This window comes from Rhineura floridana, chromosome 4 (genome assembly GCF_030035675.1).
Source record: "Rhineura floridana isolate rRhiFlo1 chromosome 4, rRhiFlo1.hap2, whole genome shotgun sequence".
In the NCBI taxonomy this organism is placed as follows: Eukaryota; Metazoa; Chordata; class Lepidosauria; order Squamata; family Rhineuridae; genus Rhineura; species Rhineura floridana.
Window position 1 is genome coordinate 100,888,391 of NC_084483.1, and position 21,824 is coordinate 100,910,214.

Here is a 21,824-nt window from a genome sequence, read left to right on the forward strand (position 1 = left end):
CTCACTCCCTCCCATGCCCCGTCTCTCTCTCTGTCTCTCTCTCTCTCTCTGTCTCTCTCTCTCTCTAATTCAACACTGGAGTCTTTCCCCTCTAAGGTTGCCAGCTTTTCACACATTGTGAATTGGTGTTGGTGGCAGCAACAGTGCATACAGACACACAGACACAAAAGCCCACCCTGAAGCCCACAGCCAATGGAACACAGTAGGCAGGGAGGCAGGCAGGTGTGCAGTTCTGCTTGGCTCGCAGTCCCAGCTCTCTTGGCGATGCAAATCTCTTGGCAAAGCAGTGGCAGCCCTTTCCAATCTCCTGGGATGGCAGCTGGGATCAGCAAGTAGGCAGGTTGGTGCTGTGTAAGGAGCTAGAGATGGCTGTGGGGTGCTCTTAACACTTTCTATTGTGTGCTCCCTGAAGTCCAGCATCTTCCTCTTGCTCGGGCAGCCGGTGCCCAAGGCAAGTGGTTTCCCCAGTGCTCAGGAGACCTCTAGTCTTTCTCCTCTCTCCACTGCCCCTCCTGCTTCTGTGCCTCTGTGTTTCTCCATGGCCTCCTTTGCTCTCTCCCACACCGCAGTGCTGCTTATTCCTGTTTTCATCTCCTTAGCTTTCTCTATATCGGGCATTAATGTTTTTTCCTTCTGATGTTTTCTTGTTTATATATACACCATAAAAAGAAGGAAAACATTGGTAGAAAGAACATTAACAATATTTTTGCATTGGGGAAAAAATGAACTGAGAAAGGCAGAAGATAGTGGAAAACAAATGAAGATGGAATTGTGCTCCCTGCCATTTCAGAAGAATGAGATCAGACAGGCACCAACATGCAAATTCCATCCCTACTCTTTAACAATATTTGCTATTAAGAGGCACAGAGAATTTTGCAAATAACTTTCATTGTTACCCAAAATTCAAAATTATTTTTTTGCTATTTTTAATGGCATGATGGCTCCATGCAACCTCCAGATTTCAGAAGTTTATTTCAATTACATGGAAGCAAAAAAAAAAAAGCTATTGATTTCATCTGAAGGGTCACCTGCACCCCTATAACCTGTCCTGTTCTCTGGCCTATTGGCGAGAGATTTATTTATGAGCGAGTTATGAGCATGTGAGAAAAACTTCTCTCTATCCAGTCTCACCCTGCCATGCATTATTTTATAAACTTCTATCATGTCACCTCTTATTCGTTATTTGTCTAAACTAAAAAGCCCCAAATGCTGCAACCTTTCCTCATAGGAGAGTCACTCCATCACAATGATAATCTTGGTTGCCCTTTTTGAACCTTTTCCAACTCTACAATATACTTTTTGAGGTGTGGCAACCAGAACTGTACACAGTATTCCAAATGCAGTCGCACCAAAGATTTGTATAACAGCATTATAGCAGCAATTTTATTTTCAATACCTTTGCTAATGATTCCTAGCATGGAATTTGCCTTTTTCAGAACAGCCGCACACTGGGTAGACCTCTTCATCGACCTCTCCACTATGACCCCAAGGTCTCATTCCTCATTAGTCACTGCCAGTTCAGGCTCCATCAGCATACATGTGAAATTAAGATTTTTTGCCCCAACATGCATCACTTTACACTTGCTCCCATTAAACTGTATTTGCCATTTTGTCTCCCATTCACTTAGTTTGGAGAGGTCTTTCTGGAGCTCTTTGCAATCCCTTTTTGTTTTAACAACCCTGAACATTTTAGTATAATCAGCAAACTTGGCCAACTCATAGTACACCCCTAACTCTAGACCATTTATGAGCAAGTTAAAAAGCACAGGTCCCAATACCGATGCTTGAGCTTCTCTACTTTCTACAGTTTCTCCCTCTGTTGGGAGAACTGTCCATTTATTCCTACTATTTGCTTCATGCTGCTTAACCAGTTTCTGATCCACAAGAGGACCTCTCTTATTCCATGACTGCTACGTTTACTCAGGAGTCTTTGGCAAGGTACCTTGTTGAAAGCTTTTTGAAAGTCCAAGTACACTATGTCAACTGGATCACTTCTATCTGTATGCTTGTTGATTCTCTCACAGAACTCCAATAAGTTCGTGAAAAAAAGACTTCAAAAAGAATGGGCTTTTGTTCCTTGTGGTGGCTGAAACAATGCTTATTTTCAAGTGTGCCTACTTTCAATTGGTGCCTACTCAGAGCTTGGAAGTAACTCGTTATTTTTAACGAGTTACTTGTAATTCATTACAATTTTAAATAATGAGTGGGTAATTCCATTACATTTGGCAAGTAACGGAACGACTAGTAATTTCCCTACTTTTCAGCTGCAACTTTAACGTTTCCATGTTAGGTTGCACGTTACTTGGGGGTGGGAACAAGGGGAAGACAGCTCCTGGCTGTGATTGGTTAACACAAGACATGTGCCTCACACTGATTGGACCTCTGCGCAGACTCTCTCTTCCCTCGTGATCTGTGTTAGGATGCACGAGGGAAGAGGTGAATAGGCAGGGCCTGCTAGCGTCTGAGAGGACAAAATGGACGCCGGAGGAAAAAGCCAGGGCAAGGACAATGGAGGAGAAGGCAGCAGCAGAATGGCGAAGAGCTGTGGAGGTGAGTGACGATGATTTTTGTGTGTGTGTGTGTGTGTGTGTGTGCCCCCCCCTGCGGCACCATTCTGCCCCCCTGCCCCCCATGGCACCGTTCTCCCCCCCCACTGCCTCTCCTTGCCTCTGCCGCCCCCTCCATCAATCACAAGGCACTTCCGAAACTTCGGCCTACTCAGAGCTTGGAAAAGTTACTTTTTTGAACTACAACTCCCATCAGCCCTAGGCAACATGGCCACTGGATTAGGCTGATGGGAGCTGTAGTTCAAAAAAGTAACTTTTCCAAGCTCTGGCCTACTTCTCTTCCTTCCCCCCCTTTTTGAACTCCCCCCCTTGTTCCCATGCATACCTGTGTGCTGTATTTATCCAGACAGAGCACTCCTGCCTTTTAAAATGCCGGCTAGCTTTTTATTGTATATTTATTTGAACTCCATCTTTCTTTTTATTTGTATTTTTGTCCTGTTTAATCACAAGACTGAATTGTATGTGGGACAAAAACTGTCTCAGTAATAATAATAATAATAATAAATCATTAGGCGTATAATAAATGGCTTAAGGCTGATTTTTTTTGTTCTTGGCAGAGATGAGATGAGAAGTAGGGTCCTTGCAGCTCCTCCTCTCAGTCCCCCAGCTCTCAAACTCATGTTCTGTGAGAAAGAGAGAGATTCCCAGTCCCAGAGAGAGATAGACTGTTGACAATCTCTGCTAATATCTATACAAATGTACATAACATGCATCACCTGAACTCACATGATCTAGAGTTACCTTAGATCTTGCAAGATTTGCAAATGAGAAGCAATAAGGTTTTATATTAGTTCTGATTGTCTATTGGGCTATCATAGGTTATATGTTTTTTTCATTTTCTATAGCAAAAACTCCAACTTCAGTGGAATTTATGTGATGTGTTCTAATCATTTGAATTTGGCTAATGAATGCTTTATTCTTTCATCAGAACTTTAGCAGTAGTACTAAAATATTAATAAAAAAGAAAACGGAAAGAAAAAATACTTTACATACATCATTCAGCTGTATTGCTAATTATAGATATAGATATAAAAGATAAACGGCATTTTGTCAAAAGTATTTTTGTCTACATTTTATACCTCATCCTTGGTTTTCCAAGCTTGGCATGGAATGCTTCTCATACAGAATTAATTTGAAATGCTGCATATTTATTATCATAATCATCATATTCAAAATAAAAAAAATACGTACCGCCTTCAAGTTGATTCCAACTTATGGTGACCCTATGAATAGGGTTTTCATGAGGCTGAGAGGCAGCGACTGGCCCAAGGTCTCTCAGTGAGCTTCATGGCTATGTGGGGATTTGAACCCTAGTCTCATTTTGTTCTCACAACAACCCTGTGAGATAGTAGGTTAGACTGGCCCAGGCAGGGTTATTTAGTGAGCAAAAATGATGCAAATAGGATCACTTTTAATTGTGCTATCGACCTGCTTACTTCCACTCTGACTGGGGGATCTTGCAGCATGGGGAAGAGATGGGGGCACATCACAGCTGAAGTTCACCCATATAGGAGCATTATCTCTTGTTTATTACAGAGACGCCTGTTGCAGGTTTTGCTGCTGAGAGCAGCAGTCAGTTAGTGCGGCCACTTGAGTCACAGCTTGTTGATCCTGAGGAGGCAAAACTAGAAAGTGAGGTTCAGAAAGGAGGCCCTGTGCACGAGGAGGAGGAGGGCATGAAGCAGTGCCAGTTGCCCACAGCCACATCTGCAGAACAGCAAGTACCATGGTTTGGCTTTGAGAAAGCTTGTACATTTGTGAGCCAGAGTGGGAAAAATGTTGTTGTACGATGCAATTACTGCCTTCCAAGGATCAAAAATCTGAGATCAGCTGTTTCCTCCTCATCCAATGTGAAGAAACATTTTGAGGTAAGCCTTTGTCATGCTGGTCCTCAAAGAGTGTCCATTGTCTATTTATGTTTCAATTGTGAAGTTCCTCTTCCATTTTTTCTTGGATTCATGCTTTGTTCTTCTTCCTCAGAGGGCACACCCTGAGAAGCTGAGAGCAATTGAAGAAGCAATAAAGGCAAGGAGACGTGGCCTTCCTGAACCAATGCATGAGACCCCTCCTCCCAAAATGCTGAAGCAGCAGCAGACAACCCTTGAGAGGTGGGGATCTGGCAGGGAGCCTGTCACCCAGAGCAATTTCGACAGGAGAATCATTGATTTCATTGTAGAGGAGACATTACCACTTCAGACTGTGGACAAACCATCATTCATTAATCTGGTTCGCATTGGACTCCCCAAAGATCTCACCATCATATGTGCCAAGACTCTGAGAGACAGAATTGAGAAGAGAGCATGCCACATGAGAGAAACTCTTGCAAACCGAATGGGTGCTGTGGCATATATAGCAACCACTGCAGATTGTTGGACCAATGGCAAGAAGAGTTACTTTGGGGTAACAGCCCACTGGATCAACCCAACTACCCCAAAACGTGAGGTCGGGGCCTTGGCTTGTAAGCGTCTGAAGGGGCGCCATACATACGATGTCCTTTCAAAAGCACTGCATGATGTACATGTGCAGTACAGGATCCACAACAAAGTTATGTGCACTACTACAGACAATGGCTCCAACTTTGTGAAAGCGTTCAGAGTTTTCATGGCCAAAGAACCAGTGGAAGCTGCAGGCACCAGTGAGGATGATGGTGATAACCAGGAGGAGGAGGAGGCTGAGGTGGAGTTTGTGCCTATCTGTGAGATCCTGGACACAGGACCTGAGGCAGAGGAAGAAGCTGCAGACTCAGGAGAGGATTTTGTTTTACCACCACACCTGAGATGTGCTAGCCACACCCTCAACCTTGTGGCAACACAAGACATAGAGGCCATGCTTTCTGACTCCTCCAAAAGTAGTCTTCTTTGTCCTTTCAAGAAACAGTTTCGTTCCTTGATGGGAAAGTGCAGCAAGTTGTGGTCCAAGCAGAACCAGTCAGCCCAGATTGCTGAGTATATCCGTGCGCAATGTGGTGTGTATCTGAAGGTACCGAATAAGACCAGGTGGAATTCCACCTTTGATGCGTTGAAGCAACTACATGAGCTCCTGTCAACTGTGCCACTAAAAATGCATGCCATAATGGACCAGTGCTCCTTGTCCAGGATCACAGCTGCTGAGATTGAAGTGGTACAGGAATACACAGAGATTATGGAGCCACTAGCCCAGCCCCTAGATATCCTGCAACGGGAGAATGGCATGTTCATGGGGTATTTGCTACCAACGCTCTGCAATGTGGACCGCAAGTTAGAAGGACTGGAAAACAAACCTGAGAGGTACACATACTGTTTTCAGCTGCTGAGAGGTGTGCACGAAGCCCTAAGAAAGCGGTTTGCAGCTATCTGGGAGGACAAGAGGCTTCTTCTGGCAGCCTGCCTACACCCTCGCTTCAAACTAGATTGGCTGAAATCGTGTCAGGCCACCACCCATACCAACAAGTAAGAACATTAGGGAAGCCGTTTGGGTGGATTACTCCAAGGGAAATGCTGTCTCAAGGGAGGCATCAGAGGGCTTAAGGTGGTAGGCAGGGGCTGGGCCTTTTCTTCCTGGGGCTCCTCATCACAACCTTGGGTTGCTGCAGGTAATCCTTAAGGGTCTGCTGTGCTGCCCCATGAGTGTGGTGACTTGGTCACCTTCCTACCTTCCATGTCATCATCCACAGGCTCAGGCTGGACCCTGAACCAGGGGACATGACAAGCATCAGGAAATGAAGAGCAGATGATGGTTTCCTAACATATATGTGTTAACATATCCTCTCTCTTTCTTAGATACACAATGGAAGCCTTGTTGAAAGCTGAAATAAAGATGGGTGTACTTAATGAGGACAGTGATCAGTCTTCAGATAAAGACCAGGAAGGAGATGACTTAGAAGATGACTTCTTTAACTTTCTGCCCCAGGGCAAGAAGTCAGCAGTGGACACTGCTGAGGAGGAACTGGTGAGGTACCTGAGGTCTCCCAGCAGGGAAGTGTCATCACTCCATGGCTTTCCACGTGTGCTGCGGTGTTTTTTGCAGCACAACACAGGCACGCCTTCAAGCGCCGCAGTAGAACGCCTGTTCAGTACTGGTGGCAACGTAATGACTGTAAAAAGACATTCCTTGTCTGACATGCTCTTTGAGCATCTTGTTCTTTTGAGACATAACAGAAACATATTATAAAAGCATTTCAAGTGTAAAATTTGATTTCAAGAGTTGGGGTATCTTCATTGCTTGGGGGGATGTGAGATTCTGTTATGCCATTATGTTAATCTTATGGATAATTTTTTTTATTCTACTACCCCCTGTGTGTGTGTGTTTATTTTTAATATTGTTTTAGGCTTCTTAGATGTGCAGCAGCCAAGGCCAGCACCTTGTAGGAGTTTTTTTAAAAAAGTAACTGAAATGTAATTGTAGTGATTACTTTTGAGAAAAAGTAAAGTAATCAGTTACTTTCAGAGCAATTGTAATTGTAACGGTAATTACTACTTTTTTGGGCCAAGTAATTGTAACTGTAATTTATTACTTTTTAAAAGTAATCTTCCAAGCTCTGCGCCTACTGAGGGCACATTCACAGAACATAAACTAACCTTTTAACTTTAATTTTTAATATAGAGATTTTGCACAAGAGTACTCTTGCACAAAATCTCTATTAAAATTTAAAAAATACAAACAGAAATTGGTAGCAGGGACATGGCAATGCCACATTTGCAGATTATAAATCAGTCTTAATTTTTAAAAAAAGTTTCGTGCAAGATCAGTCTTGTGCAAAACCTCTGGATTAATTTTTAAATAAATAAATAGGAATCTACAATATGTAAATATGAATTGAGAGTGAAGGAAGATGGTAATGTAGAGTCAGTGAGGTGAAGGGCTAATCTAAGGAAGGTGAGGGAAGAATCTTGGAAGCATAGAGTTATCTGAAACTTAGAATATCATCAATTTCATATTTGAAATTAATATTTCTTTCTTTTTGCAGCTTTCTCCAAGGTTTTAAATATTTCCAGAACACTTAGGTAACATCATGGGTTTTTTTAAAGAAGATCATCCTCTGCTAAAAGTGGGAGAACACCAGGGAAGGGAGGGAGGAAAGTAGACAGAGTTCCTCAGTTGACTTTCCATTGACAGATCCAAAAGAGGTCGTCTGCAGAAATATGTTTTCATTGAAAGAGATATGTTAGAAATTCATTTATGTGTGAATTTTAACACACACACCCCAATTCCCAACCTTTCATTTTGCCAATTATGAAATATGCAGCTAACATTTGCCCTTGCACACTTCCTGGATTTTTTTTTTAAAGTATGTGTGTGCATTGGCAAAGAAGTACCTGCATACATGCCCAGTTTTAAAAATATGGTTATGGAGGAAATGGAGGGTGGACATGTAATAACTGAGGAGAGAGGTCATGCACACACCACACAGATGCATCCCATCAAGGACAACCCACTGGTGTGGATGGAAAACATTGGTTTAGGAATCAGAATCTTTAAACCACTCGGCTGTGGGCACCATTGCACCAATGTGCACATGGGAAAAAAAGCAGATCTGAGCTATCTGTTGTGTGAGATAACACCATCTTGTGGACATACCCTTAATCATAAAAGGAATAGAATTTCAGAATTTTGCAGGACTGAATTTTAGAAAGAGAATTGGCTGAGGTGGCTTCTGAGGTGTGGCCTTGGAGTATACCTGAGAGGGACCCTCATAAAATATGGCAAACCCCCCAATTTTTATGTTATGTTATGTTATTTATTTATTTATTGCACACACGGGGTTCATTGACTAGATAATATTAACTAGGCAATACTTAGCATTCCCTTCACTGTGAATAGGGTGGTGAATTGATTGTTTTGTTAACCCAAGCAAAATGTTTGCAGGATCTATCCCACAACAGGTTTGGGCTGAAATCCTTTGGATAGGTTTGCCAGGTGAAAAAGAAGCCAGGGCTCCTGAACCTTTAATGGATGTGTAGAAGAGGAAATTTCAGCAAGTGTTCCTCATCATAATGCATGATGCTGCAGTGTATCTTTTGAAAAATGCTGCCAGCGGGAGTCAAGAATTCTGTCTTTTATGAATGGATACCTTGCTTGCCACCTGACATGGAATGCTCAGTGAAATCCCTGTGGTGAAAGGCTAGAGCTTCTGTTTTATTACTTTCAGTGAAGGATTAAAAGTTGTGGGACAACAAGTACAGAAAGTGAGGAAAAGAGGCATCTTTCTTAAACATAGTATATTCTGATATTTTAGGCTGTGGGCACACTAATCGCTTCAAAAGCAGCAAGAATGGTTTTTCTGGCTGTGTTTTGAAGCAACTCTGCCCTTGGCTGGACACACCTGTCTTCTCCACTGCTGCCTTCAAATCTTTCAGAACTGCCCACAGTGCCAGTCACTGTCTCTGCCTGAGCCTACAGCAAAAGCATTTCCTTTGGCAGCACCTGCAGGCATTAGGTTGATCTACCAATTAGTTGCAAAATCTGTCTGGAGCTGATCTAAAAAAACACGCACTCAGCTGATCCAACCAAGTTTTAGAGTTTGACTAATGTCACGTGCCCCTGTGTACAGAAAGGAGAGGTGGAGACATGCTGGAACTAGCACAACAATATGTGTGTCTGCCCTAATACATGTACATTTCCCAACCTTTGGATCCCCAAATGATGGTGGACTACAGTTCCCATAATTCCTGACTATTGGCCATGCTGGCTGGGGGTGATGGAAGTTGTAGTCCAGCAACATCTGGAGACACAAAGGCTGGGAAAGGCTGAGGGATTAGTTTGTTTGGTCTTGAACTCATTTACCTGACACAACCTCTGTTTTTAATAGCTGCCCGATGTTCAGAAATCCAATAATTTTCCTAACATGGAAACAGTATGCTTGAAAAAGCTACCCCTGCTGAATTGCTGCCTGTCATGTGGCTTTTTAAAACCAGTCCTTCGTAACTGCAGTGACTAGTTCAGTTGTGTAATATTTACAGAATTAAGGTACTTAGCTGAAGGCAATAGTGACATTAAGTGAAAGATGGTACAGTTGTGTCCATTGCTATAGTTATAAATTTGTCTTATTTTACAAGTTAGATTAAAAGTGTTATGAAGTGGTTGAGCTTGTTTCTTCATCCCCAGCCACTCAGCAGGGGGGTTGTTCTTGGCTTAGAGCTACTGCCAGACTTGAATCGCACTATGAAAGGGCTGACAAGTGCTGGTTCCTCCTGTGAGGAATATTCTGTTTCTTGTTCATGTTTTTTTTTTTTAATTCAAGACATAGAATATTTTAAAATGGCCACATCTCTGTTTTTGTGATGGTTGTCTGGCTTACGTTTTAATTGGAGTGAAACAAGATGTTGTGCTTCAGATACAGATCATGCTCCAACTTTGTCAATATTCCTGAACTTATTACACAGATGTTTCATGTCCAAAGGCAAATTACAAAGAAACTGTGTTCATTCCTTTCCATCCTCTTTGTCCTCTAATCAACCACTATTTTGAATTGTACATTGCAATAAGGGTAATTGGTATATTTCTCTAATAGCAATGTGAACTCACCAAAGGCTGCTTCATGCAGTCATTTTCACAATTCAGTTTTCTCCACAGGCCAGTGCCCATGAGTACTCTGCCTAAAGTACTCTGTGAAGTGGGAATACACAAATATAAATTGCTATAATCATTTCCACAATCTTAGCACTGCTTTTGGGTTCCATTATGAGTATGGAAATTTCTGTTAAAGTATGTGATGTTCTTCTTGGTCACAGATTTCTTTCTCTACATGATCACATAAATGGAAAAACTTCATGGAAAAAAATTTGCAGCAAAGCCATACTTGCTGAATATTCTGCCTGTTGCTCATGTTTTTCTGTTACACGTTATATCAAAGTACATTGTCTGCAGAGACGGTTGTGTTTTCAAATACACTCTCTGGCCATTTTCAATCTATTTTAAGAACATAAGAAGAGCCTGCTGGATCAGGCCAGTGGCAACTCTCCCCTCCTGAGGCTTCTGGCAACTGGTTTTCAGAAGCATGCTGCCTCTGACTAGGGTGGCACAGCACAGCCATCACGGCTAGTAGCCATTGATAGCCCTGTCCTCCATGAATTTGTCTAATCTTCTTTTAAAGCCATCCAAGCTGGTGGCCATTACTGCATCTTGTGGGAGCAAATTCCATAGTTTAACTATGCGCTGAGTAAAGAAGTACTTCCTTTTGTCTGTCCTGAATCTTCCAACATTCAGCTTCTTTGAATGTCCACGAGTTTTAGTATTATGAGAGAGGGAGAAAAACTTTTCTCTATCCACTTTCTCAATGCCATGCATAATTTTATACAATTCGATCATGTCTCCTCTGACCCGTCTTTTCTCTAAACTAAAAAGCCCCAAATACTGCAACCTTTCCTCGTAAGGGAGTCGCTCCATCCCCTTGATCATTCTGGTTGCCCTCTTCTGAACCTTTTCTAACTCTATAATATCCTTTTTGAGATGAGGCGACCAGAACTGTACACAGTATTCCAAATGCGGCCACACCATAGATTTATACAACGGCATTATGATATCGGCTGTTTTATTTTCAGTACCTTTCCTAATTATCCCTAGCATGGAATCTGCATTTTTCACAGCTGCCGCACACTGGGTCGACATTTTCATCGTGCTGTCCACTACAATGGAAAGGGCAGGCTGTGGGAGACAGCGGGGGTGGGAACACACATATACACACACATCACCAGAAGTAAGTTCCACTGAGTTTATTGCAGCTTACTCCTGAAGTGAAAGTGAACATAGAATTACAGCCTTTAACTTCTAAATTCAGTCCTTTCCTTTAAATACTAGGTGATTTATCAATAAATATTATAAAATTTATGTCTGTTAAATGTTCAGTGTGTCATCATGTGACTCTTACTGTTGCTTGTTAAACACCTGCTCTTCAGGATAGTGCCACAAATACGATGCCACTAACTGTTTTGATGCTGGGAACTAAATTTGTTTTGTATTCTTGAACATAGAGAGATAAGGCAGGCTGCTCTGTTTATACTGTGATGTCATCAAGCCTGGAATATTAACCCAATTGTTGCTGAAATAAGAAGTGGTTCTTCTTTATTTTTGTTTTGCTTTGTTTTCGTGGTTTTAAAAATGGCAACTAAGAAAGTGGCTGAGAATCTGGAAGTAATTATGTTTCAGAAAATAATGGATGAGATTGAGATAACGAAACAAACCCTGCGACAGGGTAGTAAGGAGCTGAAAATTGAACTGAGCAAAATGACGCAGGAGCTTAAAGAAATAGGGGATCCTGTGAGAGAGGAGAATGAGATCAGAGATGAGAAAAGAATAAATAAAGGGAAGATACAAGCCCTGGAGATTGGAACAAATGTGGAATTGGAAAAAGATCTGGAGTTTATGGATATTAGAAATAAAATCTACTGTTTGGAATTTAACGTTATCTCTGAAGAAATTAATGAAGATATTAGAGATAAAGTTATCAATGGCTTGGATAATCTTCTGGACTGGAATGACGTGATGGAGTTTGATATAGTGAAAATCTATGGAATTAACTGCAGCCATGTGACAATGGAAAAACTTTCAAGAGATGAGCCAGTGCATTTTGTAAAAAAAGAAGAACAGAGATATGACTTTACAACAGCATTTCAGCAACTTATTCAGAATGGCTGGCAAGAAAATATTTGGGATAGAGGAAATTCCCATCAGACTCTTATTATATGACTATGGCTATGACAGCAAGATTATTATGGAATACTGATAATGGAAGATTGGACACTGAAATTACTGGACTTAACAGGACTATTGAAGATGGAAGATGAAATTAATAGGGATAATGGCAAATCTCTTTTAAACAGCAACAATTTAAGTCAAGTAAAAGAAAAATATAGAAAGAAGGGTGCTTGCCTGTTAGTGCGTTCTCTCTTAGAAGATAAGATGAACGTTCGCTTTAACAGATAGAGCTTGCTGTTGAAAATCCGTCCCACCTTCGTCGGCTGGACCTCGTCCCATAAATTAATGAGATCTGGTCGTCCCAACAAAAATAGGCTTTGAGGTTAATCTCTTCGTTTCTCCCTACCCGGGAGAAGTTTAATCAGTCAAAAAAAAAAGAAAAAACTGACTGATATATCTGAATAAGCTTCTTTTGAGGCAGGAGCCCGTCTCAAAAGCAGGCACAGGCTAAGTCACCCTTCCCGGAAGTCCGATGGATATATTTCTTAAAGAATTGAAACCTCTCTTTGACTTTTTGTGGAAAGAATAAAGTAATGTTTATGAGATTCGATGATTAATTAAGGTAACTACTGGAGGAAAGTGATTTTATAATATAATTTAAGAGACAGGATTGTTATATATTGTAGACCTATAACTGATTTGATTGGTGGCAAATGGGAAGTCAACATTTTATTTTTTTTGTTTAATCATTTTTGTTTTGTTTTGTTTTTTTGTCTTTGAATGTTTTATGACTTTGTTTTGTATGTTTTATGAAAATTTGAATAAAAATTATTGTAAAAAAAAAAAAGGATAGTGCCACAAATAGATTCCAAAAAGTCTGCTTTAAACTTGCTCCAAACCCCCTGTGGCATGTAATGAATGTAATGAATGTTCCAGTTTGTCTGCATCCTTCTTGAAGTGCGGAGACCAGAACTGGATGCAGTATTCAAGATGAGGCCTAACCAGTGCTGAATAGAGGAGAACTAATACTTCAAACGATTTGGAAACTATACTTCTGTTAATGCAGCCTAAAATTGCATTTGCGTTTTTTGCAGCCACATCACACTATTGGCTCATATTCCGCTTGTGATCAATGACAATTCCAGGATCCTTCTTGCAAGTATCCCCCATAACTGTGCATTTGATTTCTTTTTCCCAAGTGTAGAACTTTGCATTTATCCTGGTTGAATTTCATTCTGTTGTTTTCAGCCCAATGCTCCAGCCTATCAAGGTCCCTTTGTTTGTCTTCCACTGTATTCACAAGGTTTTCCCAAGGTTTTCCGTTTGGAAAGGAAAGGGGCTTCCCTTCCGCCCAGTGTCCACCCACCCAATATCCTCCCCTTCCCCTCCTCTTCCCCTCCCTGCCCCTCCCCTGGGTCAGTGTTGAACTATAAACTGGGAGACCGGGGTTTGAATCCCTACACAGCCATGAAGCTCACTGGGTGACCTTGGGCCAGTCACTGCCTCTCAGCATCAGAGGAAGGCAATGGTAAAACCACCTCTGAATACCATTTACCATGAAAACCCTATTCAAAGGGTCAACATAAGTCTGGTCGACTTGAAGGCAGTCCATTTCCATTTTCAAATATGATTGCATAGAAATAAATCCCACTGAACTCAACAAGTATGCAAATGATCAAACCCAACCTCCCTTCTCCTCCCTCCTATCCTCTCCCTCTTGCCCCTTTGCCCCTCCCTCCCCATTCCCATCCCCTTCCAATCCCCTCCTCCCCCTGGTCAGTTTTACCTATCTTAAGCATGATTGCATGGAAGTAAATACCATTGAACTCTATAAGCATGCAAATGATCAAACCTGCCCTCCTGTCCCCCTTCCTTTGCCCCCCTCCAATATACTCCTTCCCCCCTTTTTCCCCATGGTCAGTTTTTCCTGTCCTAACCATGATTGCATAGGAGTAAATCCCATTGAACTCAATAAGCATGCAAACGATCAGACCTGCTTTTCCTCTCCTTCCCCTTTCCTCTCCCTTCCTCCTCCCCTCCCCTCCTCCTCCTTCCTCCTCCCATGCCCACTCCAGCCCTCCCTCCCTCCCCACCTGGTCAGTTTTACCTAGCCTAAGCATGATTGCACAGGAGTAAATCGCACTTAATTCAATAAACATGCAAATGATCAAACCTGTCCTCCACCCCTCCCCCTCCTTCCAGCTCCCATCCCCCTCCTCCCCTCTGTGTTTCCTCCCCTCCTCCCCTCTGTGTTTTCTCCCCTCCCTCCTCCTTCCCTCCCCTCCCTCCTCCTTCCCTCCCCTCCCTCCTCCTTCCCTCCCCATCCTCTGTGGTCCGTTTCAACTATCCTAAGCATGATTGCAGGGAAGCAAATCCCATTGAACTCAATAAACATGCAAATGATCAATCCATTCTCAGCAAACTTGCACAGGACAGGATCCCATTTCTTACCTCCCAGATTAAAAAGCAGGGAAATTCACTAATAGGCAAAAAAACTTGCGGTTTAAGAATGTACCTATAGCCCACAGCTATTTTATCAAACTTTAAAAAGCAGGGAAATTGGGCAGCTATAGTGAATGCACCAGGGGAGCAGGAGACCTGAACTCCTCTCTGAGATATTGTACTGCCCTACAAATTGGTCAAAATGCAAACACCATTTGGGTTGGTCTTTCACAGTCCAATGCACTTCCTGTGTAGCTTGGAAGAATTTAGTAACATGTGCCTCTGAGCATATGGTGAGTGGTGGCAACACCTGCAAACAGCCCAAATAACAGAAACAAGACATGTGCTGTGCTGATCTTGTTTTAGCAGGGAGGAAGCAACATTATTAAGACAATTGATACAGTTCAGATGGTAACTTTGAATATGACTGATTTCCTTTGCAATTTTAGTGAAGTTTCCTATAGGAAATCATTTTCTTTTGTTTCTATTTCTGCGAATATGTGAAGTACAGCAACATTTTGCAAAATTTACACTAAAAAAACTCCAAACATAATTGTGAAATAAGGGCACTGACTTCTGCAGTATAGTCTCCGGTGGACCCCAGGAGTGTCTCAATTTGTACAAGATAAAACAGTGGGAGGTGAAATATATTCTAGCAAAATTCTAGGTGTGCTCTATGTTTTTAATTGACCGTGCCCACCTTGCCTTAAATGAAATGGTTTAAACATAGCAGGCTGAAAACATGCATCCTCTTCTTTCCAACAGCTAGAGTCATTGCTGAAGTAGCAACATATTGGAATCAGTCTGATTTTACATCAAACTGCAGTTTCAGATTCAACTGTTAATGGACCCAAAATAGAAATAGGACATAACCTCCAATTTGAAACACAAAAGGCCGTTTTCACCATCATATGACACTGACCAATAAAAAGGCTTTGAAATTAATACAAATAAATTTGACACAGATTTCTGGGATGAACAGTGAGGGAAATAAAATTTTCTAGTTCACATTCTGTGTAGAAACATTAGTAACACAGGAAAGAAGCAATGTAAGAAGAACACCAACAAACATAGAAAAATATAATTCTCTATCTTTGGAGATGGCAGGTGTTGCCACCACTCACCATATGCTCAGAGGCACATGTTATTATTTATTTATTTATTTAAAACATTTCTATGCCGCTCTATCTTCCTGGAAAGCTCAGAGCGGCAGACAGCTCTATAATAAAAGAACATAGACCGAGAATACCTTATAAAAGCAAGACATACACCATAGATACAAACTTATAAGATAAGATTAAAATAGTAAAAACTGTATACAATACAATAAACACATAATTACTCCATAATCTCTCATGGTCAAGAGATTTCCTATTCCTTAGTCCAGGTTAAATGCAAGACGGAAAAGGAACGTCTTGACCTGGCGACGGAATGCCGGAAGCGAGGAGGCCGACCGGACCTCTAATGGCAGGGAATTCCAGAGTCTAGGGGCGATAACAGAGAACGCCCTATCTCTGGTTCCTGAAAGATGAACTTGTGAGGTTGAGGGTATCCTAAAGAGCGAATTATCAGAGGACCTGAGAGAACGGGGGGGTTCATAAGAAGACAGCCGATCGGACAGATAGACAGGGCCCGAGCCGTGAAAGGCTTTAAAGGACAACACCAGCACCTTGAATTGAGTCCGGAAGCAAATTGGCAACCAGTGGAGCTGTTGCAACAGGGGGGTTGTATGGGCACGAATGTCAGCCCGTCAGCATTCTTACTGCTGCACGTTGAACCAATTTAAGCTTCCAAACTGTCTTCAAAGGCAGCCCCACGTAGAGTGCGTTGCAGTAGTCAAGCCGGGATGTAACTAGGGCGTGAGTTACCTTCGTCAGATCAGACATCTCTAAAAACGGACACAGCTGGCGAACCAGTCTTAACTGGGCAAAAGCGCTCCTGGACACAACAGAAACCTGAGCTTCCAGGTTCAAAGCCGAGTCCAGAAGCACACCCAAGCTGCGGACTTGAGTCTTCAGGGGGAGTGTAACCCCGTCTAACACAGGTACATTCCACGTTTCTAGTTTGGCCCCACAACCGACAAAGAGCATTTCTGTCTTGTCTGGATTTAATTTCAACTTGTTCACCTTCATCCAATCCACCACTGAGGACAGGCACTGGTTCAGGGGTCGAACGGCTTCCTTGGCATCAGGAGGAAAGGAGAAGTAAAGCTGGGTGTCATCTGCATATTGATGGTAACGAACTCCAAATTCTTCCAAGCTACACAGGAAGTGCATTGGACTGTGAAAGACCAACCGAAATGGTGTTTGCATTTTGACCAATTTGTAGGGCAGTGCAATATCTCAGAGAGGAGTTCAGGTCTCCTGCTCCCCTGGTGCATTCACTATAGCTGCCCAATTTCCCTGCTTTTTAAAGTTTGATAGAAATAGCTGTGGGCTATAGGTACATTCTTAAACTGCAAGGTTTCCCATTGTGAATATCAAGTGTACATCCCTGTTGCACGATGACAAATGCTCTCCTACTTTATATAAGAAGAACTCTGTTGGATCAGGCCAAAGACCCATTTAATCCAGCATCCTGTTCTCACACTGCAACAGAGTTCTCACCAATACATATGCCCCCCCCCAACATGTTTGTTATTATTAGGTCTACATTAGCATTCGGTATGGTATACCTCTTATCCTCTTTACACCCTGTTATTGCATAATGTTGCAATAGATCATATGTGTTTGTTCAAACCCCTATTGGTTTCTAGCATGCGTAATTATTGTTGAAAGCTTCAACCTCATATAATATTTTGTTTTTTGTTCTAGTATATAAAATGATTTTTTTATTTAAAAAAAGGTGCATGACAAATATACTTTTAAGAGAATTGAATTTCTTATTACACTGTGATTTATTAATAACCACTGCTTTGACAATGAACAATCTCTTTAAATATCTCACAAAATACATTTTTTGACAAATTACTTTCCATCTGAAAATGAAAAATGCAAGAATTGCACAGCTGTAGAAGAAAAAGGATATACCACGGAAGCAATTTTAAGTTTCAGGTGCAGGTGACTTGAAGAAAGTGACATATTGAAGAAAAAGAAGTTTAGTGTAAGCTGTGAAAGGTGCAACTTGTCCAGTATATAATATTTGCTAAACAATTCATTAAGCTGACATTTGCCTATAGTTTTTAGGAGACTAAGTTAGCTGGAACAGAATATGACATGAAGAACACTTGACATTTTGCTGTGGGTTTATAGCTGTGCATTTTAAGCAGTTCAGTTCTGTACTCATTAAGAATTAGGGCTGTGCTCCATATTCAGCTGAGGCCTAAGGCCCGTTCCAAATCAGGCCTCTTCAGAGGTATTTGGGCTTTGGCTGATTTGGGTTGAGATAGCCCTGGATCACTATGGGTTGGATATGTAGGACAGGAAGAAGAGGTATGCATGGGCAGGAAGGAGAAAGGCACTTATTCACAGGAGAAGGTAGGTGCCTGCCTTTTCTTCCCAATCTCTCCTCCTGGTCAGGCCTTCTCAAGCCCCACACACTAAATTCCCTTTGTGAGCATCTTCCCTGCATGCAGGGAATCCTCCTGCAGGGCAGCAGCATTCTGCAGTAGGGAATCTTCTTGCTTGTCAGCTGATATGCTGGAGGATTCATCCTGTGTTGCACCAGTCAGTGTTCTGCTTACCAGCTGGTAAGCAAAATAATTCCCTCCTATGTTGGTTGCTCCTTCCTGCTCTCAGTTGGGGGCGGGGGGAGAACGAGACATAGATCATATTTTTAATTTTAAAAACCTTTAGCTCCGCCCCTGAATAACTTTGGGGATGGATCCAGGGTGGAGTGAATTTAGGGACAGGGTGGATTGACCCTCCTTGGGGCCCACAGATTGGGGCCATGAAGTGGATTGGGACGGCTGTGCACAGCCCAATTAACAATCAGTGAATTGGGATTTAATCATTGGTTAAATAAATTTCTAATGTATTAAGATAGTCAGAAATCATTTACTAGATACTCTGAATGCTGTATAAAATATACAATATTTCATATAGTCCATATTTCCCTGTTGCTCATAACTGTGTAACAAATAAATATCTCAGAATGCTCTGAGTCTGACTACAAAAAATAACAGGCCTAAGAATATAACAGCAACACACTGGAAATGCTATCGTCAGACCAAATTACTACAAGTTAGTTTTTAATGATCACCCCATTAGCATTTCACATTAATGTGTTGTTGATGTTTATCTGTGGCTTAAAATGAAGCAGCAGCATGCTGGTACACATAGCGCAAAAATTCCCATTTCAGTCCTCTCTCACCTGTGACTGCACAATGATGGGAGACGCAACCATAAGCCTTGTTTTGTCATTTTATCTGAATGGGCTCATGGTTTGTTTCTCTCCAGACAATCCATGATCTTGGCTTACTGCTCATGGTTTGTTGGGGGGAAAGAAAATCAACAACCTGTGTTTGGACAACAAGACAAGACAAGTCTTGTGATATTTTGCTCCTGTCATGAATAGGAACCAGGAATAGGGAAGAAGCAAAGTGGGCACTTTTGAGGAGTGTGCACCAGCACATTGCTAGTTTGCGTTAAACCATGAATAAACATTAACTATGGTTTAATGTGATGTGCAAACACAGTCTTTATTAAAATGATCGGTGTAGTTATAAATGTACTACCTGTTTGAGGCCTATGGCCAGACAGTAATAAAGAAAGATAAACTATGTGATCACAAGTGATGCATCTTCCCCTCAGGCCTAAATGATCTTGATATGCAAGCAAAACTGACAAAAATGTATTTATGGTTTTAGGAAGAATTTGACCTTTCAGTAAATAAACACTTTTTTAAAAAAAGCCCTGAAAAAGCACCAGTGAAAACCCTCAGAAAAAAAGGTCATTTGTTTTGAAAAATAAGTGAACTAAATGCTTTGAGCAGCATAGCCAAACAGCTGGGATTTTTAATATGTCAGAAACAACTTGGGAATGACTGTACTCAGTGGATTTTCTGGCAGAATATCTTATTTGAAATACCAAAACTGTGAGTAGGGAAAAAAAATTGTTTTGTTGAATCCTTCATGAAGCTACCATATGGTATGTTGGTTTAAAAGGGGCATATGTATGATTTTAAAAATAGAAATCTAAAGTTTGAGTTTTCAAAAGCTTTAATCATACTTCCAAGTGCAGTGTAAGCTGAGCAAACCAGACATTTAAAAATACAGATAGTCTCCATATCTTCATATGGGATATAATTTATTTCCAAACATTAGAGTAACCAGAAATGGAAGTAATAAAACATGTTCATGTGAAACATAACTCCAAAGTTCACAAAGCCAAATGATAAGTGGCATGAGAATGTTGTGATCTTATTTCCTTTAAAAAAAAAACTTACATGCAGGTATGGGTAGGGGGCCAATGGGATAAATCAGAATGGAACAGTGATGCTGGGGAGTTAACCCTTTACCCGTAGGCCTTTACTGCAGCTGAAATGTCCCAGATAAGCTTCTAATAGTCCTGCTGGGAAGAAAAACAGATCTTCCCCCCAGTAGGATTAATATCAACTTGCAGGTGAAAAGGTTTATTGGGGATACAGTGCAGAGGAGAATAGAATCATAGAATCACAGAATAGTGGAGTTCAAAGGGGCCTATAAGGCCATCAAGTCCAACCCCCTGCTCAATGCAGGAATCTAACGTAAAGCAGGTGGCTGTCCAGCTGCCTTTTGAATGCCTCTAGTGTTGGAGAGCCCACCACCTCCCTAGGTAATTGGTTCCATTGTTGTAGTGCTCTAACAGGAAGTATTTCCTGATGTTCAGCTGAAATCTGGCTTTCTGTAACTTGAGCCCATTATTCTGTGTCCTGTACTCTGTGTGACCAGGATCTCTTCTCAGTCATCCCAGAGAGAGATATTAAATGCATCATTCTCTAGCATTATTGCAATAATCCAGTATCCTTGGCCTGCTTTTTAAGTTTAAAAACAAAGTTGGTCACAGATCTCGTGTAGATTGGCTTTACATGCACAGCTCATACTAATGACCAAACTACTCTAATGTGTACTTGGTCAGCTGTATCATATTGTGAAAAATGTGTGCTAAAATGGTTATATGTAATAGGGTTGCCAGGTTCATGGCCTGAGACTGATCCTGTATCTTTAGGAGAAGAGAAAGTCAGCCAAGTGCAGGTGTTCTTGCAACCCTATAATGAGAAAAACCACAAGGTGGAATTCTCCTTTCCCCCTGCACAACTTTTAAAGATACAGAAGACCTCTTGGAGGCTGGGCCTGGCAACCCTAATTCTGTAATCAGTCATATATTACTGTGACATTTCTAGATGCTAGAATCCTTTCAAAATCATTCTAAGTTCTCAGACAACAACAAAACCACCAATTCTGCCTTTTCTCTCCTTTAAGATTCACCACACATCTGGGATTTGCTCAGTCAATTTCCCCAGCAGAATTTTAGAACGATGGGGGGATGAAGGCAGAAAGGCATATGCAACCTGTTAGGGTTGAATGGATCAGTCTAAATCAGTGCTAATTTCACATGTTCATTCTAATCTGTTTCATCCCATTTCTACATTAATCTGTGGTTTTTTTAAAAAAAAAATCTGCATGATGTTCATGTTTAATTTCACATTTTATCACAAAATACACATTTATAAATTTATTTTATCTCAATTTAAATTTTAAATCATTTAGCATAAAATGTGCATTTTAACACATTTTGATATATTTGTTTTGAGCTGAACACTGTATTGTAAAACTGAGTGTTAACTGGGTGTGAAATATGAAGGCTAGTTACATTCTGAGCTGTGCATCAGTCCAGGAGGTGTGGATCAGTTCAGTTTGCCTCAGAATTCCCAGATATAAAATTCTTCAACCATTACTGTTCTCTACCACCTGAATGGAAGCTGAAGCCATAGTGATTTTAGAAGGATAGAACTCCCATGAAACCCGCTACTATTATTATTGTGCTTTATAGATTCACACATCTTTGATCAATGGACGTCCAAGTGCAGATGACCCTTCTCCAGCACTGCTAGAATTCACTTCAGCTCGCTATATTCGCCTGAGATTTCAGAGGATACGCACACTGAATGCTGATTTAATGACGCTTGCACACAGAGATCCCAAGGAAATTGACCCAATAGTTACAAGGAGGGTAAGTCCTGGTACAGATTCCAGAATATCTGTTTCTGTGCTACTTTTGCTAC

At 41.4% G+C, this 21,824-nt stretch overlaps 1 protein-coding gene across 7 annotated transcripts in view; it reads left to right on the forward strand.

Annotated features, from left to right (window-relative positions):
• The window catches only part of LAMA2 (laminin subunit alpha 2), a 748,112-nt gene that overhangs the window by 249,403 nt on the left and 476,885 nt on the right, over positions 1-21,824 (forward strand). For all 7 annotated transcript variants that reach the window (XM_061623807.1, XM_061623808.1, XM_061623810.1 and 4 more), the window contains exon 5: positions 21,593-21,772. In XM_061623807.1, the coding sequence (XP_061479791.1) occupies positions 21,593-21,772 (180 nt within the window). The remainder of the gene's footprint in view (positions 1-21,592; positions 21,773-21,824) is intronic.